Source organism: Palaemon carinicauda, chromosome 20, assembly GCF_036898095.1.
Source record: "Palaemon carinicauda isolate YSFRI2023 chromosome 20, ASM3689809v2, whole genome shotgun sequence".
NCBI classification, from domain to species: Eukaryota; Metazoa; Arthropoda; class Malacostraca; order Decapoda; family Palaemonidae; genus Palaemon; species Palaemon carinicauda.
This window is the reverse complement of record NC_090744.1, coordinates 95,001,559-95,029,486: the sequence shown is the minus strand read 5'-3', so window position 1 is coordinate 95,029,486 and position 27,928 is coordinate 95,001,559. Positions and strand designations below refer to the sequence as shown.

The 27,928-nt window shown below is 46.9% G+C and overlaps 1 protein-coding gene across 1 annotated transcript in view; it reads left to right on the top strand.

The window, feature by feature from the left end:
• gcl (germ cell-less) overlaps positions 1–27,928 on the top strand; it is a 151,970-nt gene that overhangs the window by 59,253 nt on the left and 64,789 nt on the right. The window contains exons 7-8 of the mRNA XM_068344079.1: positions 2,404–2,520; positions 2,674–2,764. Coding sequence (XP_068200180.1) covers positions 2,404–2,520; positions 2,674–2,764 — 208 coding nt within the window. The remainder of the gene's footprint in view (positions 1–2,403; positions 2,521–2,673; positions 2,765–27,928) is intronic.

Here is a 27,928-nt window from a genome sequence, read left to right as displayed (position 1 = left end):
CGTGGGGCTGTCAGCGCACTTCGTGTGGTATACAGTTGGAATTACTTTAGGATTTTTGTAGTGTTTCTTCAGTCCTTATCTTCACTTGCATTGTATCTTCATTACCTTACCATATTTCTCTTCCTCTTTCTTTTTTGAGGTTTTTATAGTTTATATGTGGACAATCTAATTTGATGTAATGTTCTTAAAATATTTTATTTTGATTCTTTATTACTTCCCTTGTAGTTTATTTCCTTGTTTCCTTTCCTCACTGGGCTGTTTTTCCCTGTTGGAGCCCTTGGGCTTATAGCATTTTGCTTTTCCAACTAAGGTTATAAGTTAGCTTATAATAATAATAATAATAATAATAATAATAATAATAATACAGTAATAGTGTAAAATGGAGGGAACACAAGCAGTGTTGGCTACTTCTCATCTCAAACAGAGAAGGCTAGCTGCTTCAATTCATCTCTTTTTCTCGGACATGATAAGATTTTCGAGATAGGTGTTTGTCGTTTGAAGGGAAAGTTAGAACCTGACTTTGTCTGAGTTCTGGTTTTCTTATCTTGTTTTTATCTTGTCAGTAGGTTGGCCAGGGCACCAGCCACCTGTTGAGATGCTACCACTAGAGAGTTATTGGGTACTTTGACTGGTCTGACAGTATTACATTGGATCCTAATGTCTAATTATGGCTAATTTTTCCTCTTGATTACACATCCAAGTGAATAATCTGGCCTATTTTTTCCACATTCTTCTCTGACCTCATACACCTTACAACACTGAAATTACCAAACTATTCTTTGTTCAAGGGGTTAACTACTGCACTGTAATTATTCAGTTTGCTATTTTCATCTTGGCAAGAGTAGAGCAGCTCTTGTAGGAGAAGAGACACTCCAAAATCAAACCATTGTTTCTATATTCTTGGCCAGGGCACTAGCCATCCGTTGAGATACTACCACTAGAGAGTTTTGGGGTCCTTTGTCTGGCCAGATAGTACTACATTGGATCCCTCTCTCAGGTTACAGCTAATTTTTCCTATGCCTGCTTATTTACACATTCTCCTCTGCCTTCATACACTTGATAACACTGAGATTACCAAACAATTCTTCTTCACTCAAGGGATTAACTACTACACTGTAATTGTTCAGTGGCTACTTTGGTAGAAGAGACTCTTTAGCTGTGGTTAGCAGCTCTTCTAGAAGGACACTCTAAAATCAAACCATTATCCTTTAATGTTCGGTAGTGCCATAGCCTCTGTACCATGGTCTGTCTTGGGGTAGAGTTCTCTCACTTGACGGTACACTCGGGCACACTGTTCTATATTATTCCTTTTCCTCTTGTTTTGAATTTTTTATAGTTTGTATATGAAATATCTATTTTGATTTTTACTGTTCTTAAAAAATCTTATTTTAATTGTTCATTACGGCACTTGTAGTTTATGCCTTTCCTCTTTTCCTTTCCTCACTGATCTATTTCTCCCTGTTGGAGCCCTTGGGCTTATAGCATCCTGCTTTTCCAACTAGGGTTGTAGCTTAGCAAGTAATAATAATAATAGCCTCTCTGCCGATTGTACAACAAAATAGCTAGTTCCAAAATAGCTAGTCCAAAACAGCTAGTCCCAAAATAGCTAGTATACCAAAACAGCTAGTATACCAAAACAGCTAGTGCACAAAAAACTGGGATAAAAAAAAACTTAAAAAGCTGATATACTTTATTTAAAATTCATAAAATTCTTTAGTAACACCAATATACAAGAAATAATCTTTTGAAAATTCATCAATTCATGGGTTAACACCAATATGCAAGACATAAACTATTTAAAATTCATATTTAATCATATCTTTAATGGGTGACTATTTTATTCTCGGCCTGGCTGGCAAATATCTTTTCTTGCGAAACATTTTTTGCAATTGGAGTCATAAAAATCTTCATCTCGGTTCACAGCGTGAAAATTTTGTAAGTACAGTAAATTCTTTCATGAAGAGAGGTATGACTGTATATACCTAATATATGAAGTTTTCAATATAATTTTCTAATTTCCTTTTAAATGAATATTTGATCTCATTACTTCACAAGCTGTAATGTTTAACTATTGAAGATTTTTGTAAGCAATTTAGATCGAATAATTTTCAGTCGTTATTCTTTATTTTTTTAATAGAACTAAAAACACAATCCTAAGTCGCCATTCTAGACAACAATGAATAAACAAATTATCTCTTTCTCTCTCTCTCTTTTGGAAGCAATGACCTTAAATGTCAGGAAACCTTAAATCTCTCTCTCTCTCTCTCTCTCTCTCTCTCTCTCTCTCTCTCTCTCTCTCTCTCTCTCTCTCTTTCTCTCAAAAAGGAAAATGAAAAGAACCATGATTGTAGTTAACATTTCTTGTAATTTTAACATTGTATATAAATACTTGTTTCCTAACAGGTAACTGAACAACCCGGAACATTACGACACATTTCTCCTGATTTGTTGTATGAACTCCTATCCTCTCCTCATTTGTATGTAATGCAGACAGAGTTTAGCGTTTATGTAATGCTAAAGGTAAGTACAGTACAGTACATATCATTACTCGTTAGTAGTGCTGTCATTTACAAAAAAAAAGTGCTCTATGTAATTGTTCTTCTTGAAATATTTTAAATTATAGAAATCTAAGGTTTATTCACCAACATGATGATTTAAAATATTCTCTTATAGGCCTGGGTTTTCTTAAGATTAAATCCATCTTGGGAAGGTACACATGAAGCGGCTTTCCTTGAAGCACATAGGTTCTTCAGAAACAGAACGGGTAAGCATCATAATATAATTAGTTGGGATAGCGTTTTGTTCTATATAATTCATAGCACTAAGACTTACAGTGCTGTACTTTGTTCGTAAATGAATGCAAACCTTTGTCCTTTAATAGTTGTATGAGGTGTGATAGTTACTGCTGACAGATCACTAAGCAGCTACGGTAGTACCTCAGGTTACAAGTAACTTTGAATAGGAGCAAATTAAGATTTGAGCATACAAATTTTAATTGCTTTATGCCTATTACATAATGTAGGCCTGTGAAAAAATTTTGCGCCATATGGGCATTTTTCGTGGTCAAGAACAAATGAGACTCACATGTTATGTAAAAAGCAGTTACACTGTCCCCATAGGCCACTCACACAGTCTTCCCGCCATGTTCAATCAGATCAGCTTTAACAGGACGAGCAGTGAATCTATTTATCAATAATGCAATGGCTTGTTTCCCTGCCATTTTAAAGAAAATGAAAAATCAGTCGTTTCTTGATAGGTTCTTTGTAATAATTAAACGTAAGTGTAATAAAAGACGATCAAATCCTGAAAGAGTAAATCAACAGATTCAATTAGTGAATGTGAAGATCATTCAATGGAGGGAACTCACAGAAGTCCTCATGGAGAGTGATTCTCCTTCTAAGCACCAACTGCCTTCTCCTCCTGTTCCTTTTCTCTTGAATCTCTCATGCCAGCCATGACCCTCCTCAAAGGTAAAGTACAAGCTAATTTTTCAAATATTCCCTTTTTTCATTGTGAATTATTAATTTTTAAATATTTAACTTAGCCGGTGAATATATAATAGCTGCAACTCTGCGGTTCGACAGACAACATACTTAAAAAACTCGCGAGCGATCGCTATGCAGGTTGCGGGTGTGCCCACCAGCGCCAACTGTCGGCCAGATACCACTCTCGAATGTAAACAAAACCTTCAATTCTTCTCTGTCGACGTTGACGACAAGACGTACTTTTACTCGCTGTAGAACCTGGAGTTTTCCCATCATATTTGGTGAAGTACTTTAATTTGGTTTGAGCTTTCGCAGTACAGGTGTTTTCTTCAACATAAACTCTTGAACTCTTTTTTGAATCGGATTATTTGTTGATGACTTAGATCGTTTTTGGAATTTTCTTTGACTAATTCAAAATGGCTGACCCTTCTCAAGTTCCTAAGTTTCGAAAGTGTAATGCTAGGGACTGTAATAGGCGTCTTCCAAAGGCTTCTCTCGACCCTCATACTGTTTGTTCCAATTGTCGGGGTAAAACCTGTCAATTGGGAGATCGGTGTGAGGAATGCGTGGGCCTTTCGGAATTCGATTGGATCGAATTTGATAAATATACACGCAGACTAGAGAGAGATAGGGTAAGGAGAAGTTCATCTAGGTCTGTAGATTTTTCCTCTCCACATGCCCCTGAACCTAATCCTTCCCCTGTAGTGGTTGTTCCTAACCCCCCTCCTAGCACTCAGGAGCCGTCTATGCAAGACATGTTGCGTGCTATTCATGCCTTGGGGGAGAGAGTTGAGGCTTTAGCAAGTGACCGTAATCAACTCATGGCTGACGTGAAGGAACTCAAGTGCCAAAGTGCCACGGCGGAAAGTGGGAAAGTGCTTAGTGTTATGCAAAGTGTTGTGAACAGTGTTGCGACCGAGGGTTCGTCTGTTCGTGCCTGTCGTTCACCTAGTCCGGGACCTCTTGCAAGCTCCCAAGCCCAGGGGAGAAGCAATGTCGTACGACTTATGGGTTCGAGAGGCCTTGATCAGCGAACAGACGTTCCCTCTTTGGTATCAGGCGGATCTCGTCAAGATCGCCCCTACCATAAGACGAGAGAGCCCATTTTTACCTCGTCGTCCGAAGGCGTTTCACGTAAGAAACCATGGAGCAAGGTCTCTAGACCTTTGAAACGCAAGTCGGTCCCTTCAGGACAAGTCCAACGTCCCGGATGTAGTCACTGGGACAGTTCGGACCCGTTGCCGTCATCTGATGACTGCTCACCGCCTAAGAAAGGCAAAGTTGTGCCGTCTCAGTCGCTAACCCCGTCTGTTACCGCACCCGTTTCCGTAGACCCTAAATGGGTTATACTGCAGGACATGCAGTCTAAGCTTGCGTCCCTTACGGAAGACTACAACGCAGAAAAGGTTTCCGTTGAACCTAGCCGTTTTTCTCATGGAGATACTGGCCGTCAGCCATCCAAGCGTTCTGTTGTGCGTCCTGTTGACGTTGATGTAGCTTTCTCGCGTCAACCAGTTGGGGTTGTACCTCCCCCGATGCGGTCCCGTGTGGATTTCCAGCCGCACGTTGACGTTAGGCAACTCCCTGATGCGACTGGTGACGTTCAAGACGTTCACCAACCATCAAAGTTGACTTGTTTTGACGTGGTGCGTCAACCTCCGCAACCCAGTGTGGTGTTGACTGCACAACCCAGACGGTCTAAACAGTCTCGGGTGGACGCTGTGCGTCCTCGCGCACCTGTTGTTGTTGACAGTTCCCAGACTGTTCAGCAGTTTCAGGACGCTGCGTCCTGCTCCGTCACTTATGCACCAGTGCGGCCGGACGCTGCGGGTCAAACGTTGCCTACCCCTTTGCCGTTTTCTCATCAGTTATCAGATGAGGAACTTTCAGATGAGGACGTTGCTGAACCCCAGCCTGAGGATCAGCCTTCAGATTTAGATGAGCCTAAAGCAGTTCCACCATCTATGGACTTTAAAAAAGTCATGCTTGTTTTTAAAGAATTGTTCCCCGAACACTTTATCTCTGTGGCTCCTCGTTCGCCGCCGTCTGAGTTTGTTTTAGGCGTTCCTGCTGCCATGCCAGCCTTTACAAAACTCGTTCTCTCTCGCTCATCCAAGAGAGCTTTACGGCTGTTAGGCGATTGGTTGGAAACCAAGAGGAGTTTAGGGAAGACGGCCTTTGCCTTCCCCCCATCTAAACTCTCGTCTAGATCGAGCGTCTGGTATGCCACGGGAGAAGTTCTCGGCTTGGGAGTTCCTGCCTCTGCCCAGGGTGACTTCTCAAGTCTTGTAGACTCTCCCCGCCGCCTTGCCATGAGACGCTCGAAGATTAGTTGGTCATCCTCAGACCTGGACCATCTACTTAAAGGCATCTTTAGGGCTTTTGAAGTTTTTAACTTCCTGGACTGGTGTTTGGGAGCCCTGAGTAGGAAAATCTCATCAGCCGATAGGGATGTCTCCTTACTCATTATGTCCTGCATGGACAAGGCCGTCCGCGATGGATCCAACGAGCTTGCCGCCTCATTCACGTCAGGAGTCCTAAAGAAACGAGAGTCGCTGTGTTCTTTTCTATCAGCAGGAGTGACGCCCTGTCAAAGATCTGAGCTACTCTTTGCGCCTTTGTCTAAGTTCTTGTTTCCTGAACTCTTAGTTAAGGAAATAGCCTTGTCTTTAGTGCAGAAGGACACCCACGATTTGGTTGCGTCCTCGGCTCGCAAAGTTCCCCCTTTGCCTGCCTTGTCTGCTAGACCTAGGATAGACACTCCAGCGTCCAGGTTTATTCCGCCCTTTCGTGGCAGAGCCCCCAGCAGGGGAGGTGCTCGTGCCGAAGGGAAGAGAGGAAAGAGGAAAGGATCCAAGTCCTCGCGGGGCAGAGTCTGACTGCCCGCAACTTCAGACAGCAGTAGGTGCCAGACTCAAGAACTTCTGGCAAGCCTGGGAGAAGAGAGGCGCAGATCAACAATCTGTGAGGTTGCTCAGAGAGGGGTACAAAATCCCTTTTGTACGCAGACCTCCTCTAGTGACGTCCCCCATCGATCTCTCTCCCAGGTACCGAGAGGAAGCAAAGAGACAAGCCCTGAAACTGGAAGTGTCTCTTTTACTAGAGAAGGGAGCGGTGGTCAAAGTCTCGGACCTTCAATCACCGGGGTTTTACAACCGTCTCTTCCTAGTACCAAAGAAGACAGGAGGTTGGAGACCGGTGCTAGACGTCAGTGCTCTGAATGTCTTTGTCACAAAGACGAAGTTCACCATGGAGACCACAAAGTCAGTCTTAGCAGCGGTCAGAAAGGGAGACTGGATGGTCTCTCTCGACCTAAGGGACGCTTACTTCCACATCCCCATTCACTCAGATTCCCAACCTTTTCTGAGATTCGTCTTCGACGATGTGGTGTACCAGTTTCGGGCCCTGTGCTTTGGCCTAAGCACGGCTCCTCTCGTGTTTACGAGGCTTATGAGGAATGTGGCAAAATTCCTCCATTTATCGGACATCCGAGCCTCCCTTTATTTGGACGACTGGCTTCTCAGAGCCTCTTCCAGTCATCGCTGTCTGAAGGATCTCAATTGGACTCTAGATCTGACCAAGGAATTGGGACTCCTAGTCAACTTGGAAAAGTCCCAGCTGATCCCATCCCAAACTATTCTGTATTTAGGGATGGAGATTCACAGTCCAGTTTTTCGGACTTTTCCGTCGGCCCCCAGAATAGATCAAGCCCTGCTCGTCATCCAAAAGATGTTGAAGAAAGAACGTTGCTCAGTCAGGAATTGGATGAGTCTGGTAGGAACGCTATCATCCCTGGAGCAATTTGTCTCGCTAGGAAGGCTACACCTCCGACCTCTACAATTCCATCTAGCTTTTCACTGGAAAAAGGACAAGACGCTAGAGGCGGTCTCGATCCCGATTTCCGAAAAGATAAAGACTTGTCTGACTTGGTGGAAAGACAATATCAGTCTACGAGAGGGTCTTCCCCTAGCAGTTCAGAAACCCAACCACGTTCTCTTCTCAGACGCTTCGGACTTGGGCTGGGGCGCGACGCTGGACGGTCGGGAATGCTCAGGTCTGTGGAACTCGAGTCAGAGGAGCATGCATATCAACAGCAAGGAGCTTTTGGCAGTTCACCTGGCCTTGATAAGCTTCGAGAGTCTCCTTCGAGGCAAGGTGGTGGAGGTCAACTCGGACAACACCACGGCCTTGGCGTACATTTCCAAACAGGGAGGTACCCACTCACTGACTCTGTACGAGATCGCAAGGGACCTGCTCATCTGGTCAAGAGATCGAGGCATCTCCCTAGTAACGAGGTTCATCCAGGACGACTTGAACGTTCTAGCAGATTGTCTCAGTCGGAAAGGTCAAGTAATTCCAACCGAATGGACCCTCCACAAGGATGTGTGCAAGAGACTTTGGGCGACTTGCGGTCAACCCACCATAGATCTCTTTGCAACCTCGTTGACCAAGAGGCTTCCAATCTATTGCTCTCCAGTCCCAGACCCAGCAGCAATACATATAGATGCCTTTCTCCTAGATTGGTCACACCTAGATCTTTACGCATTCCCACCATTCAAGATTGTCAACAAGGTACTGCAGAAATTCGCCTCTCACGAAGGGACAAGGTTGACGTTAGTTGCTCCCCTCTGGCCCGCGAGAGAATGGTTCACCGAGGTACTTCGATGGCTGGTAGACTTTCCCAGAAGTCTTCCTCTAAGAGTAGACCTTTTACGTCAGCCGCACGTAAAGAAGGTACACCAAAGCCTCCACGCTCTTCGTCTGACTGCCTTCAGACTATCGAAAGACTCTCGAGAGCTCGAGGCTTTTCGAAGGAGGCAGCCAGTGCGATTGCAAGAGCGAGGAGAGCTTCTACCATTAGAGTTTACCAATCGAAGTGGGAAGTTTTCCGAGACTGGTGCAAGTCAGTGTCCGTATCCTCATCCAGTACCTCTGTAGCCCAAATCGCTGATTTTCTCTTATACCTGAGAAAAGTTCGCTCCCTTTCAGCTCCCACGATCAAGGGCTACAGAAGCATGTTGGCCTCGGTCTTCCGGCATAGAGGCTTAGATCTTTCCAACAATAAAGATCTGCAAGACTTCCTTAAGTCTTTTGAGACCTCTAAGGAACGTCGTTTGGCTACGCCTGGGTGGAATTTAGACGTGGTCCTAAGATTCCTCATGTCAGACAGGTTTGAGCCTTTACATTCAGCCTCCCTGAAAGATCTCACTCTTAAGACTCTTTTCCTGGTATGCTTGGCCTCGGCTAAAAGAGTCAGTGAGCTTCATGCCTTCAGCAAGAACATCGGTTTTTCGTCAGAAAAAGCCACTTGTTCTCTGCAGCTTGGTTTCCTAGCCAAGAATGAGCTGCCTTCTCGTCCTTGGCCTAAATCTTTCGATATTCCTAGCTTATCGGAGATCGTAGGCAATGAACTAGAGAGAGTATTATGCCCTGTTAGAGCTCTTAAGTTCTATTTAGCTCGTACTAAACCTTTACGAGGTAAATCTGAAGCGTTATGGTGTTCGGTTAAGAAGCCATCCTTACCTATGTCAAAGAATGCTTTGTCATATTTTATCAGATTGTTAATACGAGAAGCTCATTCACACTTGAGTGAGGAAGACCGATCTTTGCTTAAGGTTAAGACGCACGAGGTTAGAGCTGTAGCAACTTCCGTGGCCTTTAAGCAAAATAGATCTCTGCAAAGTATCATGGATGCGACCTTTTGGAGAAGCAAGTCAGTGTTCGCGTCATTTTACTTGAAAGATGTCCAGACTCTTTACGAGAACTGCTACACACTGGGTCCATTCGTAGCAGCGAGTGCAGTAGTGGGTGAGGGCTCAACCACTACAATTCCCTAATTCCATATCCTTTTAATCTGTCTCTTGAAATGTTTTTTAATGTTGTTTTTATGGGTTGTTCGGAAGGCTAAGAAGCCTTTCGCATCCTGGTTGATTTGGCGGGTGGTCAAAGTCATTTCTTGAGAGCGCCCAGATTAGGGGTTTGATGAGGTCCTGTTGTATGGGTTGCAGCCCTTGATACTTCAGCTCCTGGGAGTCTGTCAGCATCCTAAGAGGATCGCTGGGCTCCGTGAGGAAGACAGACTTACAAGGCAGAGTAATCGTCTAAGTCAACTTCCTTACCAGGTACCTATTTATTTTGGTTTTGTTATATTGATAACTGTCAAAATTAAAAAACTCTTAGCTTATACGCTGTAAACATATTTAACTCTGGTCTCTACCCACCTCCTTGGGTGTGAATCAGCTATTATATATTCACCGGCTAAGTTAAATATTTAAAAATGATATTTTAATTATAAAATAAATTTTTGAATATACTTACCCGGTGAATATATAAATTTAACGACCCTCCCTTCCTCCCCAATAGAGACGCAGCGGGACGAGAAGAATTGAAGGTTTTGTTTACATTCGAGAGTGGTATCTGGCCGACAGTTGGCGCTGGTGGGCACACCCGCAACCTGCATAGCGATCGCTCGCGAGTTTTTTAAGTATGTTGTCTGTCGAGCCGCAGAGTTGCAGCTATTATATATTCACCGGGTAAGTATATTCAAAAATTTATTATATAATTAAAATATCATTTTTATTCCTCTCTTAGAATAGGGGTTATAATTTGTACAATAATTACCTTTACAGAACTGTTAAAAATTAGTTTATTTAGTAAATGTATTTATAGATTTATGGAATGCATTGAGTGAATTTTCTTTATTTCTTATGGGAAAAAATGTTTTAGGGTACAAGTATTTTATGTGAGCTTTCTCCCTAAACAAATTAAATTAGTAACCTAAGCTATCATTGTACCAGGTTGGCCAGGCCACCAGCCACCCGTTCAGATACTACCGCTAGAGAGTTATTAGGTCCTTTGACTGGCCAGATAGTACTACATTGGATCCCTCTCTCTGGTTACAATTTATTTTTCCTATGCCTACACATACACCAAATAGTCGGGCATATTCTTTCCACATTCTCGCCTGTCCTCATACACCTGACAACACTTGAGATTACCATACAATTCTTCTTTGCGCAAGAGGTTAACTACTGCACTGTAATTATTCAGTGGCTATTCTCCTCTTGTTAAAGGTAAAAGAGACTCTTTAGCTTTGATAAGGGGCTCTTCTAAATTAGGAGGATCGACTTTTGTATATAGTGATGGTAACAAATCTGGTGCTGGCATTGGATTTGGAGTAAATAGTATTAATTTTAATTGTAGAGGTGTACTTCCTCTAGTACCTTTTATATTTACTGCCTAACTATATAGCATACTAACCAGTTTTGAAAAAACAGTATGAAAAGATGAGGGAAATTTTACCATTTTTTATGATGCAAAAAGCTACAAGCTCCAGAAGTTTTTAATATCAGTAACCATTTAGTTTTAAAGATTTTTAGAGTGGCTTTTTATTATTGGACTGAGAGGTACAACGGTTCGATTTTGTTGGGTTTCGGCACACGTACGTGTGTTTGGAAATGAGAGGGTAGATTAACTGGAAAAGAATGCTGCATCTGAGTTGCTACCATGAAGGTATCCTATTCTCTGTATTGATTTTTTTTACCTAATATCAAGAATCTGATTTATAATAATTGGCAACAGCATTGGGATAGTTTAGTTGGAGATAAGATGAGAGAAATTACAAATTTTATATCCCCTTGGAGGTTTAACATGATCCCCTAAAAGTGGGAGACTACTCTATGTTGTCTCCATATTGATCAAACTTGGTTATTATTATTATTATTGCTAGCTAAGCTTCAACCCTAGTTGGAAAAGGAAGATGCTATAAGCCTGCTATAAGCCAAAGGGCTCCAACAGGGAAGAATAGCCCAGGAAATAAGGAAAAAAATAAACAGTATAAGAAATAATGAACAATTAAAATAAAATATTTTAAAAACATTAACATTAAAACAGATATTTCACATATATATTAAACTATAAAAAGACTTATGTCAGCCTGTTCACTGTAAAAACATTTGCTGCAAGTTTGAATTTTTGAAGTTCTACTAATTCAACTACCTGATTAGGAAGATCGTTCCACATTGACACTCGACTTCCTGCTAACTGGCCAACACCAACCATATTGCGACAACTATTTGGTACCCTTGACAGAGAGGCATTTGTTGACAGAATGCACCACTTATAGCAACGAAAGAAATAGATATCAGTTTGAGGCTCAAGGTGAGGATGGCAGGTTCAATAATAAATATCGGCTTCAATGACCTACAATGTTCAGGATACCAGAGAATTTCAAATCAATCGATCTTCTGGGAGAATGACACTTTAAAATCAACCATTGTTCTCTAGTCTTTGGTAGTGCTGCAGCCTCTGTACCATGGTCTTCCACTGTCTTGGGTTAGAGTTATCTTGCTTGAGGGTACACTTGGGCACAATGGTCTATCTTATTTCTTTTTCTCTTATTGTTTTTGAAGTTTTTGTAGTTTATATATGAAAGATGTATTTTAATGTTACTGTTCCAAAATATTTTATTTTAATTGTTCACTACTTCTCTTATAGTGTATTTATTTCCTTATTTCTTTTCCCCACTGGGCTAATTTTCCTTCTTGGAGCCTTTGGGCTTATAGCATCCTGCTTTTCCAACTATGGTTGTAGCTTAGCTAGTAATAATAATAATTGATAATCATAATAATAATAATAATAATAATAATAATAATAATAATAACTTACTAATAGGAGGTAAGGTCTGTCCATTATATTGAAAATGTTTCCCAAATCAAGCAAATTCATGCCAAATTGTATACAGGATTACTATATACCCACAACACCTGGTGTAACATCAAAACAAGAGCTAAGATTGATCATGTTTTTGTTTTCACCCTCTGATGACATAGACCAGTAATTAAGGAATGTAAAATTCAATGGAACTTACACAAGCAAAGGTAACTGCAAGCATGGATCAAATCAAAAGAAACAGAATATAGCACTAGAAAACACTAAATGACACTGTCCGAGTTCTACTGTAGATTCTTTCATGACTGCCTACCAGCACCTGGTACTGTAGTTACCTAGCCTACACCTGTGACAGCTTTATGCTCAGGTTGTTAGGAGGTTGACTTTTGCTTCTCACCAGGACTAGAGTACATTGACATATCTCGGGTCCATTAACCAGCCAGTTTGGTTATAGGGACTTCTGCCCTCCTAAGAATGATTCCCCTGTTAAAGGACAATGGTTTGTATTCATTTAAGAACAAATCACAATTTTCTAAAAGTAATTTGTATTTCTCTTAACTATACAAATGCGAATCCTTTAAGTTATACTACCCACCTCACCCACCCTGCAAGTCCTGTGTTGAATTTAAATTGAGGGTTGCTCCACCTGGCGGGTTGAGGAGACTTACCATCCACCCGCCAGCAACTACGTTTACCTCATTAAAAGTTTAAGGCCCGCTTCACATGACCAGATTGAATCCGTACAGTTTCAACTGTGCAAATTAGGAATCAATGAGGATCTTCACATGCTGTCCCATGTGGAAGAATCTCCAGAGGGTAGTGATTTACTAACCGCGTGCACTGCTAATTCTCACGGTACCAGACGGTTTAGAATACTTGAGAAGTTTATGATGTCCTTTAGACAGATTTTTCCCTATGCAGTAGTCTTGGATCAGCTGTTGAAGATAGTGGGATTGTTATTTTTCATTGATTAATATGAATTGTTTTTTTTCAATATTAAACTTACCCGATGATCATATAGCTGTCAGCTCTGCTGCCCGACAGAAAAACCTACGGGCGGAATAAGCCAGCGATCGCTATACAGGTGGGGGTGTACATCAACAGCGCCATCTGTTGAGTAGGTACTCAAGTACTCTATGTCAACACAGAACCAATTTTCTCTCTGTCGTGCCACCGGCAAGACCTACTGAATACGCTCTTGTTTTCTGGATTGATTTTCACGTTATTTGGTGAAGTATTCATCTCTGGTTATTAGCTATCGCTGTGCAGAAGTTATCTTCAATACTTCCTTGCATTCTTTTTTGGATTTGGATTATTTGTTGACGACTTGGATAGATTTTGAATTCCCCCCTTTGACTAATTCAAGATGTCTGACCCTACTCAAGTCCCCAAGTACAGGAAATGTAGCGCTAGGGACTGTTCAAGGCGTCTTCCGAAGGCCTCTATCGATCCGCACACCGTTTGTTCCAATTGTAGGGGTAAAGCCTGTCAATTGGAAGATCGATGTGAGGAATGCGCTGGGCTTTCGGAATTCGGGTTTCAAGAATTCCTGAAATATGCACGTAGGCTAGAGAAGGATAGGATCAGGAGGAGTTCGTCTCGCTCAATTGATTTTTTCTCTCCCCATGCCCCTCAACCTATTCCTTCCCCTGTAGTGGTTGCACCCGACCCCCCTGCTAGCTCTCATCAACCTTCAATGGCGGATATGATGCGTGCCATTCAGGCTCTAGGTGAGAGAGTCGAGTCATTGGCGAATGACCGCAATCAACTCATGGCTGACGTCAGAGAGTTGAAAGGTAAAAGTGCAGTGGGAAGTGAAGTGAGTGTCAGTGCAGTGAAAAGTGTCAGTGTTACGCATGAGGGTGCGTCTGTTCGTGCCTGTCGTCCTCCCAGTCCGGGACCTCTTGCAAGCTCCCAAGCCCAGGGGAGAAGCAATGTCGTACGACCAAAGGGTTCGACAGGCTTTAATCAGCGTACAGACGTACCCTCCGTGGTTTCGGACGTATCTTACCGAGATCGTCCCACCCACAAGAAGACGAGTGAGCCCATTTATTCCTCGTCTGCGGAAGAGGTTTCTCGACAGAAACGATGGACTAAGGTCTCACGGCCTCTTAAACGTAAGGTCCCTTCCGAGCTAGTCCAACGGCCCAGGTGTAGCCACTGGGTCAGTTTGGACTCGCTGCAGTCCTCCGACGACTGCACACCTCCCAAGAGAGGCAAAGTGGTACCGCAACAGGCAGTAACTCCGTCTGTTGCCGCACCCGCTGTTTTAGACCCTCAGTCACAACGGACAGTAACTCCGTCTGTTGCCGCTTTTGTAGACCCTAAGTGGTCTTTACTGCAGTCTATGCAGACTCAGTTAGCTGCGGTTATGCAGGAGTTTCGTGCGGAGAAGGTTGACGCTACACCCGTTAGCCTACAACCTGCCACGGTTGTGCGCCCAGCAGACGCTGAGGCTGCCTGCTCCCACACTCTGGCTGCGGAGAAGGTTGACGCTGCACCCGTTAGCCTACAACCTGCCACGGTTGTGCACCCAGCAGACGCTGAGGCTGCCTGCTCCCACACTCCGGCTGTGAGAGCTCCTCCACCCATGCGCAGTCGACCCTGCCAGACGCATGCTGACGTTCACAGACGCACGGAGCACTCCGTTGCCGTGCGTGAGCTACCACAACAACAGGAGGGTGGAGTTAGGCTGCCGTGTTTTGACGCGGTGCGTCAGCCTCCGCAACCCACGGTGGTCTCCGCTATCCTTCCACAGTCGGGAGTAGACTCTTTGCGCACCCACTCAGCTTTGGTTGTTGCCAGTTCTCAGACTGACCAACAGTGGCATGATGTTGGGTCCAGTGCAGCCACGCATGCACCCGTGCTGCCGGACTCAGCCGTCCAGCCCACTCCGTTGCCTCTTCCTCCTCAACATTCAGACGATGGTATCTCTGATGATGACGAAGCTGCACATCTTGACGACCAACACTCGGACATCGAAGAACCCAAGACCACGCCTCCCTCCTTAGACTTTAGGAAAGTGCTTGCGCTCTTTAAGGATTTATATCCAGACCAGTTTGTGTCTGCAGCACCACGCTCGCCTCCCTCTGAGTTCGCTTTAGGCATGCAGTCAGCAGCTCCTGCCTTTACGAAGCTCGTACTCGCTCGCTCGTCCAAGAGAGCTTTAAGGGTACTGGGAGAGTGGTTGCAGTCCAAGAAGCAACTTGGGAAGACATCCTTCATGTTTCCCCCGGTCAAGCTTGCTTCCAGATCTAGCGTCTGGTATGCCACGGGAGAAGTTCTCGGCTTGGGAGTTCCTGCCTCTGCCCAGGGCGACTTCTCAAGTCTGGTAGACTCTCCCCGCAGGCTGGCTATGAGACGCTCCAAGATTTGCTGGACCCCTTCGGACATGGACCATCTTATGAAGGGAGTTTTCCGCGCTTTCGAAGTCTTTAACTTCCTGGACTGGTGTTTGGGAGCATTGAGCAGGAAGACCTCCCCTTCTGATAAGGAAACTTCCATGCTCATCATGTCCTGCATGGACAAAGCCATTCGGGATGGTTCTAGTGAGCTTGCGGCTTCTTTCGTGTCTGGGGTCCTCAAGAAGCGAGATCACCTTTGCTCCTTCTTGTCAGCTGGAGTCACCCCATGTCAAAAGTCGGAGCTTATGTTTGCTCCACTCTCGAAGTGTCTCTTCCCTGAAGAGTTGATCAAGGAGATTGCTGCCTCCTTGATCCAGAAAGACACCCATGACCTGGTGGCGTCATCCGCACGCAAAGTCACCCCTTTGCCCTCCGTACCTAGACCCAGGATGGACTCTCCAGCGTCAAGGTTCATTCCGCCCTTTCGTGGCAGAGCCTCCAGCAGAGGAGGTGCTCGTGCCGGAAGTCAACGTGGGAGCAAGAAGAAGGGTTCCAAGTCCTCTAGAGGCAGAGTCTGACTGCCACCTTCTTCAGACAGCAGTGGGAGCCAGGCTCAAGAACTACTGGCAGGCCTGGGAGAACAGGGGCGCAGATGTACAGTCTGTGAAGTTACTCAGGGAGGGGTACAAGATTCCATTCTTGCGCAAGCCCCCTCTAGCAACGACTCCCATCAACCTCTCTCCCAGGTACAGAGAGGAGGAAAAGAGGCTAGCTTTACAGCAAGAGGTGTCTCTCTTACTACAAAAGGGAGCGGTAGTCATAGTCCGGGACCATCAATCCCCGGGCTTCTACAACCGCCTCTTCTTAGTGCCGAAGAAGGCAGGAGGGTGGAGACCGGTGCTAGACGTCATTTCTCTGAATGTCTTTGTCACAAAGCAGACGTTCACCATGGAGACGACAAAGTCGGTTCTAGCATCGGTCAGGAAGGAAGACTGGATGGTCTCGTTAGACCTAAAGGACGCGTACTTTCACGTCCCCATCCACCCAGATTCCCAACCTTTTCTAAGGTTCGTTTTCGGGAAGGTTGTATACCAGTTCCAAGCCCTGTGCTTTGGCCTAAGCACGGCACCTCTAGTTTTTACCAAACTGATGAGGAATATTGCCAAATTCCTGCATTTAGCAAACATCAGAGCCTCCCTCTATTTGGACGACTGGCTTTTAAGAGCTGCGTCAAGTCGTCGCTGTCTGGAGAATCTACAGTGGACTCTAGATCTGACCAAGGAATTGGGTCTCCTGGTCAATATAGAAAAGTCCCAACTCGTCCCATCCCAAACTATAGTTTACCTAGGAATGGAGATTCAGAGTCAAGCTTTTCGGGCTTTTCCGTCGGCCCCCAGAATCAGTCAAGCCCAAGAATGCATCCAGTCCATGCTGAAGAAGGACCGGTGTTCAGTCAGACAGTGGATGAGTCTGATAGGGACGCTTTCATCACTGGACCAGTTCATCGCGTTAGGGAGACTCCACCTTCGCCCCCTTCAATTTCACTTAACTGCTCACTGGAGAAAGGACAAGACGCTAGAAGCGGTCTCAGTTCCTATTTCCGAGAAGATGAAGTCGTCACTGACTTGGTGGAAGAACAACATTCTCCTCAGGGAGGGTCTGCCACTGGCTGTTCAGACCCCCGACCACCTTCTCTTCTCGGACGCATCGGACACGGGCTGGGGTGCGACGTTGGACGGTCGGGAATGCTCGGGCACGTGGAATGCGGTTCAAAGCGAGTTACACATCAACTGCAAGGAGCTACTGGCAGTTCATCTGGCCTTGAGAAGCTTCAAGTCCCTCCTTCTAGGCAAGGTGGTGGAGGTGAACTCCGACAACACCACAGCACTGGCGTACATCTCCAAGCAAAGAGGGACTCATTCGATGAAGTTGTACGAGATCGCAAGGGACCTCCTCACCTGGTCAAGAGATCGAAACATATCCCTAGTAACGAGGTTCATTCAAGGCGACATGAATGTCATGGCAGACCGCCTCAGCCGGAAGGGTCAAATCATCCCAACAGAGTGGACCCTTCACAAGAATGTATGCAACAAACTATGGGCATTGTGGGGCCAACCCACCATAGATCTGTTCGCAACCTCGATGACCAAGAGGCTCCCAAATTATTGTTCACCGATTCCGGACCCAGCAGCAGTTCACATAGATGCCTTTCTTCTGGATTGGTCCCATCTAGACCTTTATGCGTTCCCCCCGTTCAAGATTGTCAACAGAGTACTGCAGAAGTTCGCCTCTCACGAAGGGACAAGGTTGACGTTGGTTGCTCCCCTCTGGCCCGCGAGAGAATGGTTCACCGAGGTACTGCAATGGCTAGTAGACGTTCCCACAACACTTCCTCTAAGAGTGGACCTTCTGCGTCAGCCGCATGTAAAGAAGGTACACCCAAGCCTCCACGCTCTTCGTCTGACTGCCTTCAGACTATCGAAAGACTCTCGAGAGCTAGAGGCTTTTCGAAGGAGGCAGCCAGAGCGATTGCTAGAGCTAGGAGGACATCCACTCTCAAAGTCTACCAGTCGAAGTGGGAAGTCTTCCGAAGTTGGTGCAAGTCCAAATCAGTATCCTCAACCAGTACCTCTGTAACTCAGATAGCTGACTTCCTGTTATACCTAAGGAAGGAAAGATCCCTTTCAGCTCCCACGATCAAGGGTTACAGAAGCATGTTGGCAGCAGTCTTCCGTCACAGAGGCTTAGATCTTTCCAACAACAAAGATCTACAGGACCTCCTTAAGTCTTTTGAGACCTCGAAGGAGCGTCGGTTGGCCACACCAGGTTGGAACTTAGACGTGGTACTAAGATTCCTTATGTCAGCAAGGTTCGAGCCACTTCAATCAGCCTCTTTTAAAGATCTCACTTTGAAAACTCTTTTCCTCGTCTGCTTAGCAACAGCTAAAAGAGTCAGTGAGATACACGCCTTCAGCAGGAACATTGGATTTACATCTGAAACGGCTACATGTTCCTTACAGCTTGGTTTTTTAGCCAAAAACGAACTTCCTTCTCGTCCTTGGCCCAAATCGTTCGAAATTCCAAGCCTTGCTAGTTTGGTTGGAAATGAACAAGAAAGAGTACTATGCCCAGTAAGAGCTCTTAAGTACTATTTGAAACGGACTAAGCCATTACGTGGACAATCAGAAGCTTTATGGTGTGCCATTAAGAAACCTTCTTTACCAATGTCGAAGAATGCAGTTTCTTATTATATCAGACTTTTAATTCGAGAAGCTCATTCCCATCTGAATGAGGAGGACCATGCTTTGCTGAAGGTAAGGACACATGAAGTTAGAGCTGTCGCAACTTCAGTGGCCTTCAAACAAAACAGATCTCTGCAGAGTGTAATGGATGCAACCTATTGGAGAAGCAAGTCAGTGTTCGCATCATTTTACCTTAAATATGTCCAGTCTCTTTACGAGAACTGCTACACCCTGGGACCATTCGTAGCAGCGAGTGCAGTAGTGGGTGAGGGCTCAGCCACTACATTCCCATAATCCCATAACCTTTTTAAATCTTTCTCTTGAAATGCTTTTTATTGTTGTTTTTTGGGTTGTCTGGAAGGCTAAGAAGCCTTTCGCATCCTGGTTGATTTGGCGGGTGGTCAAATTCTTTCTTGAGAAGCGCCTAGATTAGAGGTTGTGATGAGGTCCTTTAGTATGGGTTGCAGCCCTTCATACTTCAGCTCCTAGGAGTCGCTCAGCATCCTGTGAGGATCGCGAGGCTCAGTAAGGAAGACGTACTTAAAAAGGCAGAGTAATTGTTCAAGTCGACTTCCTTACCAGGTACTTATTAATTTTATGTTTGTTATTTTGAATAACTGCTAAAATGAAATACGGAATACTTAGCTCTTAATGTTAACATATATGCTGGTCTCTACCCACCCCCCTGGGTGTGAATCAGCTATATGATCATCGGGTAAGTTTAATATTGAAAAATGTTATTTTCATTAGTAAAATAAATTTTTGAATATACTTACCCGATGATCATAAATTAAAGGACCCACCCTTCCTCCCCCAATAGAGACCCAGTGGACCGAGGAGAAAATTGGTTCTGTGTTGACATAGAGTACTTGAGTACCTACTCAACAGATGGCGCTGTTGATGTACACCCCCACCTGTATAGCGATCGCTGGCGTATTCCGCCCGTAGGTTTTTCTGTCGGGCAGCAGAGCTGACAGCTATATGATCATCGGGTAAGTATATTCAAAAATTTATTTTACTAATGAAAATAACATATTATAATTATTATTATTCTTATTGATATTATCAATATTAAAATACTGATTATTATTTTATTTATTATTATTATTATGCACTGTAATAGCAGAGGTGCACCTTGAATATGATTTTATTTTACTGAAGATCATGACACATTTAGCAACCTTTTCATTATTTACACAAAGACCACTCTCTTCTTTATGTCCTCAATTGCAAACACCAACAGACTAAGTATTCTGTGCACTGATGCAGATGAACCGTGTGGAAAACAACCATTCTGCACTGTAATAGTTCAGTTGCTACTTTCCTCTTGGTAAGGGTAGAAGAGACCCTTTAGCTATGGTAAGCAGCTCTTCTAGGAGGACACTCCAAAATCAAACCATTGTTCTCTAGTCTTGGGTAGTGCCATAGCCTCTCTACCATGGTCTTCCACTGTCTTGGGTTAGAGTTCTCTTGCTTGAGGGTACACTTGAGCACACTATTCTATCTAATTTCACTTCCTCTTGTTTTGTTAAAGTTTTTATAGTTTATATAGGAGATATTTATTTTGATGTTACTGTTCTTAGAAATGTTTTTGTTCCGTAACCGAAATACAAACCACGCTATTTACAAAGGGTTACCTTTTAGCGCAGCTGAAATGGCGAGCCATTAGAATTTAACGAGGGTGTATTACCCCCGCGCTAGTTAGCGGGGGGGTAGGGGAGGGGTAGCTAGCTACCCCTCCTCCCCCTCACACACAGGTGAATGCTCACTTTCACTTTTGGCTCGGACTGTGACAGACGTCTCTGTCTTGGTCCTCTCTTGGCAGCCATTGTTTGTTTTGTCTTTACTTAATCGCTTACTTTTCATTTACTCAATATATATGTAAACATGTTTTCATGTTTGTATATATATTTGAGTATAGAAATAAGTAAGTTTCCTTTTCAGATTTGTGTGTGTAGTGTACGATATCTACGTGGAGTCCTCGGCAGTTAGGCCACCACGGCGTAATTTTATGGGTGGCGATCGAGTTTGACTTATGTCTTTCTCTCTCTCTCTCTTGAGGTCGTTCACCCTTTTACTACGTGTTACTACGCCCTTGTAGCTTCCTTTCCGTGTGGGGGGGTTGCTACGCCGTACGTTTGTCTCAATTAGTTATGAATCTAATTGTAGTTGTTTTTTGTTTTTCAGCTTGTAGAACGATTCCTTTCGGGGTTTTCGTTCTTTCTTTAGTGTTCATTCATTTTTAAATTACATAATTACATAGTTACATACTGTAATTATAATTGTTATAATTCTGTTTTGGTTACAGCTCTCCTTCCGTGAGTGTAAGTGGTTGTGAGGGCACGTGCCTGTTGTGTAATTCTTGTTTCCTTTCCCTCGGGATTCCTCTTCGGAGCCTTCCCGGGGGAATGAATGTGTACTAATATTATTTGTTTTATTTTTTACAGTTACCGATCTAGTTCGTTTCTGTAATATGGCAACGGTGTGAGCTGTCTGGTTGAGTCCTGGGGATTCGGCTGTTGCTGCCTCCCCCCTTGTATTTTCGTCAGGGGCGTGTCTCCTTCTACTGGAAGTACTCCCGTGACGACGGACAGCTCTCCAGTTCATTTTAGAACTCTCAGGAGGCTTGCCTCCTTGGGCGGGTAACTTTCCTTCCGAGGGAAGTTTTTCCTGTCCAGGCTGGAGTTTTTCCCCTTTTGGGGGGTTCTTCTCTTGCCTTTTTTTCGTGCGACTATGCTCTTGGTGCTGAGCGGTCGCACCTGCAGTTTCGCTCAAGGGGCTGGGCAACTGCAGGAACTCCTCTTCGGAGGATTGCTCCTTTTAGGTCACTGGCTGACCAGTCTCTTCTACGAAGTGTTTCTCTTTCGTTCGCGAGAGAGTACACTCATAGAGACTCCTCTTCGGAGGTTTCTTCTGTTGCTGTTGCTGTTGGCCTCCCTCGCCGTAAGGCCCACCGTCCGCCTCGTTGTAAGGGCCTCTCATCTCCCTATAAGGGTGCTTGAGGCGCCTTTTTGGATCTCCGTTTGCAGCCTACAACTCCTTTCTCGATCTTCCGCCTTGGTGCAGATGGACAGCAGTCTGATCTCGTCTTCCGACGGGCAACGGTCTTCCCGACGGACAACGGTCTTCCCGACAGACAGCGATCTTCCGACGGACATCAGTCTCCCGGCGGACAACGATCCCTTCGGGGCAAAGGGTTGCCCCCACGGGGGTTCTTCCCTTGCATGTCAGGGTTTCCCTGCGCGCCCTTCTGCTGTGTTCTCTCCTGCTCCTGCTCAGTGTTAGCGCACAGGCGCTCTTCTGCTCATCAGCGCTCTCCTGTTCGTCAGCGCTTTCAAGATGATCATCCCTGCTGTTCCTGTTGGTTCCTGTTACGCGCCCTGTGCTCCCACGTTCGCCCTGGCGATCTAGAACTTCGGTTCAGGTCGGGGTCAAGGACTCTTCTTCTATGCGCAGGCTTCCACGCATAGCCTTCTGCTCGCCAGCGATCATCAGCTCGCCAGCGATCACCTGTCTCTCGGCGATCTCCGGATCGCCCGCGTGTGTTACAGCCGGCACGCCAAAGTTCTCCAACACTTCTGAAGGAACATGGTTCGCCAGCTACTAGCTCACCTGCGCATGCTGATCGCCATCGCGCGACCCTCAACTGCGGATGCTGATCGCCATCGCGCGACCCTCAACTGCGGATGCTGTTCGCCATCGCGCGACCCTCAACTTCGGATGCTGATCGCCATCGCGCGACCCTCAACTGCGGATGCTGATCGCCATCGCACGACCCTCAACTGCGGATGCTGATCGCCATCGCGCGACCCTCAACTGTGGATGCTGATCGCCATCGCGCGACCGCACACCTGCGGATGCTGATCACCATCGCGCGACCCTCAACTGCGGATGCTGTTCGCCATCGCGCGATTGCCCACCTGCGGATGCTGCTCGCCATCGCGCGACCGCCCACCTGCGCAGGCTGATCGCCATCGCGCGACCCTGGCATGCTGATCACCATCGCGCGACCCTGCGCATACTGATCACCATCGCGCGACCCGGCGCATGCTGATCACCATCGCGCGATCGCCCTCCTGCACATGCTGCTCGCGATCGCTCACCTTCGCATACTGCTCGCCAACGCACGATTGCTCGACCATCGCGTCGGCATAACACAACGCGCCATCGCCAACCTGCGCGTTAGCGCTCACCAGCTCACCACCGATCGCTTGTTGATCCATATCGCCAGCGGTCTTCCTCGCCCACGCGGCAGCGCGTTTCCTCGCCATCGCGCTAACGCTTGCGTTCGCCGCCTCGGACTCGCTCTCATCCACCTGCCCACCCTCACGACCGCTCGCCCGCGCGACCGCTCGCCCGCGCGACCGCTCGCCCCGCGCGACCGTTCGCCTGCGCGACCGCTTGCCTGTGCGCCCGCGCGACCATTCGCCTGCGCGCCCACGTGCCTGCACGTCTACGCTCATGCGCGTCCGCGCCCATGCTCTCCAATGTTCGCCCACGCGCGAACCAACGGTTTTTCCATCGCGCGGACGGATGGTGTTCCGTCGCGCGAACCTACAGTGTTTCTTCGCACAAACGTCGGCTTATTTCTTGCAGTATCCATTGCTCGTCTATGGGTTATCGCTCGCCGACCACCAGCTCTCGCCCTTCCTACCACGCTCGCCCTCCTTCTGCGCTCCTTCGCTCACCTTCGTTTGCGTTACCGCGCATGGGCGCTTCCACGTTCGCCCACGCGAAAATCTTTGAATTACCGTCGCGCGAGCTCCAGGGCGATTGCGACCACGATTCCCAATGGGGTTTTCGCAGCATGGCCAGCCTGGCAAGTTCTTCTGGAGCATATTTCCAGAACACGGCCTCACCCCGTAAACGCAGAGCATGGCACTTGCAAGAATAGGAGAAACTTAAGGGAGATCTGAGCAACACTCCTCTTTCCTGAACCTGGGTTAGCCCTTCCCCGTCATTCCCTGGAAGGATTTTTGGCGGGGGGGCTTTCCGTTCGAGATTTCTCCATCGGACAAGGGGTGACTGCTTACCCCTTCCTCTGGGAGCTTACCAGGTTCTTTCCCTCCTCGGTTACGACTCGAGGTTTGGTTCAAGGAAGCTACAGGAAGATCAGGGGTACTTTCCTCCTCTCGAGCTCAGGCACCTTGGCCTTTCGTCGTTAAGTATCTAACTTGCGGACAAGCTCGATGTTGTACCATCTGGACGCGCTGACTGAGGGCTTCCTTCGGGTGTCTCATCTGTGGAGGTCGACGACCTCAGACACCCTTCCATCCTTGAGAAGAGTTTGTTTGTGCCCAAGGACAGAGACTTAGACAGCTGCTGTGCGGAGGAAATCGACTTCCGGTTTCACTCCTCCAAGGCGCTTTCTTCCAGACTCTGCAGGGCTCCAGCGCCCTTTTCTTTCAACCACGTCGGCCTAAGTTATCGGCTACGACAACTGGGACAAAGTGTCCAATTGCAGTTTCCTCCTGTCAGGAACAGATGGCACGGGAGACTCCCCCGGGGGGGCATAGTCCTAAAAGGAGTTCACGAACTCTAGGATTGCAGGTTTTTCGCTGGGAGGATGCTTAAGGTTACTCATCCGAATGACAGCTTCCCGATGCCCATTCCCGCACAATCTCTGTGATCAGCCAAGGATATCGCGCCTGCCGTCTCTGTCAGCGAATTCAGTGTCTCTGAACCTCTATGCCATAGCGTCAGCAGAGTTGCCCGGTTGGGCAGAATGATCCATACCTTAGGCGAAGGTCTTCCTTAGGATCATCGACGGCTTCACCCCCGGCCCCCTCAGTCGATCCTTTCTTGTAAGGAAGGATCTGAGAGGGGATGTCCGTAGTCGACCTCTCAGCCCTGATCAAGTTTGTCGAACAAACTTCGGCCAGCGTAGACCAGCAGAATCGATCAGACTGGTAACGAGGCGACAGGACTCCTTAAACCCTGGATCGGAAGGACGGGTACTTTCAGTTTCCATTCCATCCATCTTCCAGGGTGCTCGTCGAATTCAGCCTAGACTGCAAGTATTCCTGCTTATGATGCAGTGTGGCTATCCCGCCGTGGCATAGCAGGTTTGTTTCCCCAGAGAACTCTCCCTGCCTTCCTCTTGGCCGCTCAGGTGCAGGCTTCCACCTCCTCTGCTGTTTGGAGGGCTGGTCAACTCAGGTAGGCTCGGGTTCGACCTTCTTCAGCGCCGGGACAAGCTTCCGGATGCTTACCATGAGTGGGGGCTCATGGTACAGTATTTTGCTTGGAGCCTTCTCTTCCTCTGCCTCAACATCTGGAGTATCTGGCCATGATATTGAGTCAACGGCCTTACCACGTTGGAAACCCCGCTTCTCGTCCGTCCAGCGAGGTTAAGCAACGTCGGTACTTGGATGGGTGACCACCTGGAGACGCCAGATTCTGTCACCACATCCTCCGAGCCTTCCTTTCGGTTGACTGTGGCAAGACTGAGGAGAGTCGCAGTACCTGTTCTCAGTCAAGCAGAGCTTTCAGCCCTACCTTGGAACGTTTCCTAGTTCTCCTTTCCTCATTGACCCGTCTATAGTCCGAACGGTCGCCTCAGGATAAGTTCCATGTGGGGCGATCCAAGTTCCGGTGGCTTCAGGCAATGTTTAACCGGACTTCCTCCTGCAATGGGTGTTGACCTATGGAGCCTCTTGATGGTAGTGGATATTCTCGTCCTTTCCCCACATTCTTGATGCGGTTCTCCGGACTCGTCAAAGGAAAGGGGGGGGGGCATGTTCCGGTCCAGGCCTATGGTCAAGACCTGAAGGATACCTCTCCATCATTCATGGCAGGCTTAGGGGCCTTAGTCTGGCCCCTCTACAGATCCTACAGCTCCTGCCGAGTCGCCCCGTGCGCGTCGACTTCATGATTCTGGCATATTCTAACCAGCAGGGGACGCATTTTCACACCTTCACATCTTGCAGTAGAGATACCGGGATGATTGAGATTCTCTCAATACCACCATCGGCTCTCTCATTCCAGGCAGGGGAATGTTCTCTCAGACTATCCGAGCAGAGCCTCGTAGAGAGAGTGTAACTGGGGGTCTTTGACCTTGGGTAACCAGCAAGTACTGTCTGGGGGACCTGATCGCGACAGCTTTGGAACCTCAAGCTTCCGCTATTCTTCCCCCAGTCTCAAAACTCTGACAAGATGCATTCCGGTGATGGTGGGACAACTTCGACGCCTGCGTCTTCCCTCCTTTTTGTCTGTGGACAATGGGTCTCAACAAGACCAGGTTGTCTGTCAACCTTTCAATGGGAGAGCTCCACTGGGACTATGCGCAGAACGGTTTCTGGACCCTCTGCTTCCCCTGACGGAACTCCCGGGAGAGCTTCTCCCACGGCGCAAACTACTCAAGCAACCACACTGCGACATCTCTCCCGAACCGGGGCGTCGCTTCGGCTTCATGCCTGGAGACACTACGCCTCCTCCTCAAGAAGAGACAACCCGCTACAGTCGCGGTACGGAGGTCGCGTCATCTGTGATAGTCATCCACAAGGGTCTCCCAGGCAAAGTGAAGAGTCTAAGGTGGTTGGTGCCGTGGGAGATATACCTCTTCCCTTGAGGCCTCTTCTCCAGCAATAACGGTCTTATTGCCTTTCGGCGGGAGGAAACTCCTTTCCGCTCTCGGCAATGAAGCCTGTCGCTCAGCCTTTCCCTGACCTTCAGGCTTAAAGGAATAACTTTTTCCTGCCCGCTAGATCTATCCTCGCTCATGCGAAGCTACGATCGTCCCTGCCCTAGTCGGAGGAAGACCTCCAACTTGGAGCATGGCTCGGACTTTTAGTCCTTTAAGAGATCTTCTCAAGACCCTTTACGACAGGCCTCGGATTGTATTCCGCCTTGGGTCTCCTGCTCACTCTGGCCACGGCCAGTGTGTAAGCAATCTTCTTGGTCTCTTACGACTCCCCCCTTTCTAAGGAAGAGGGGAAGGCAACATTCAGGCTCGCTCCTGAGTTGTTGGCTAGACTCAGAATCTGGGGGGTCCCGGCCCTTCGGTCCGATTCATTCAAGATTTCGAGTCTCCATTCTGTATCTGATGTCCCAAGACCTTCTCTTTCTTGCCAGTAAAGGAATCGAGAGGTTAGCGCTGGGAACAGCTGCAGTTTGTCCTCAGTTGCAGCCGATTTGGGAGCACAAGGACGACATGGGGGAGAGTCACCAGTATACCTCTTCAGCCCGGACTCAAGGACATTCATCTCGACCTGTCTCCAGACCCTCCCCCGTCACGTCGCCCTACAGCACGATGTTGGATACATCGCAACGTCCCTCGCCTTCGAGTAATACTACTCTGTGACGCAGGTGCTACAAGCTGGAGTCTGGAAGCGTCTAATGACCTTCGCAGCCCGCTTCCTGCAGGGCGTGACCCACAGGAGTCTCGATACGTTTTCTATCGCTCTGTGGTGGCTACACAACAGCTGGTCTAACCTCAGGCTCCTTTTTGGACAGGTAGCAGAAGGTTGAGGGCATTGTTATCAGGTTTTAGTCTGCATGAACGAAAGAAGTATGTCTGGCCCTTACTTCTTTCTCATCATCCCCTCTACGGGGAAGCAGGCATCCTGGTCTCTGCATAGCTGACCTCGAACCTCTTGCAGGTATAAACCATGCTTCCTTGTGTTCCGAGTATTGAGTCAATACTGTCGCGTCCCCCATACCCTGACGAGGTGGTATTGGGAACGTCCTAACCCAGAGTTCCTTCTGGAACTCCAGGTCAACTGCCTAGGACGGGTCACACTTCTTCCCTTCACTCACAAGCTTACGTAGGCCACATGGTTCCTTGCGGAGCAAGAAACTTGTGAGGTGCAGGGACTCCTTTTCTCGAGTGCGACTCACACGGATTCTGAGTCCCCGGTGTAAAGCCAAAGCTCAGTATATACGCGTGGGGACTTTCCACCCTACCTAAGGGGTAAGTCACCCTTTGTAAATAACGGGGTTTTTATTTCGGTTACGGAACAAATGACAAATTCGAAGATAATTTGTATTTTTCCTAACCATACAAACCTTGGCTATTTACACATATTTGCCCGCCAGCCCTGTCCCCCAAGACAAGTCCTACCTCTAAGTGAAAGTGAGCATTCACCTGTGTGTGAGGGGGAGGAGGGGTAGCTAGCTACCACTCCCCTAACCCCCGCTAACTAGCGCGGGGGGTAATACACCCTCGTTAAATTCTAATGGCTCGCCA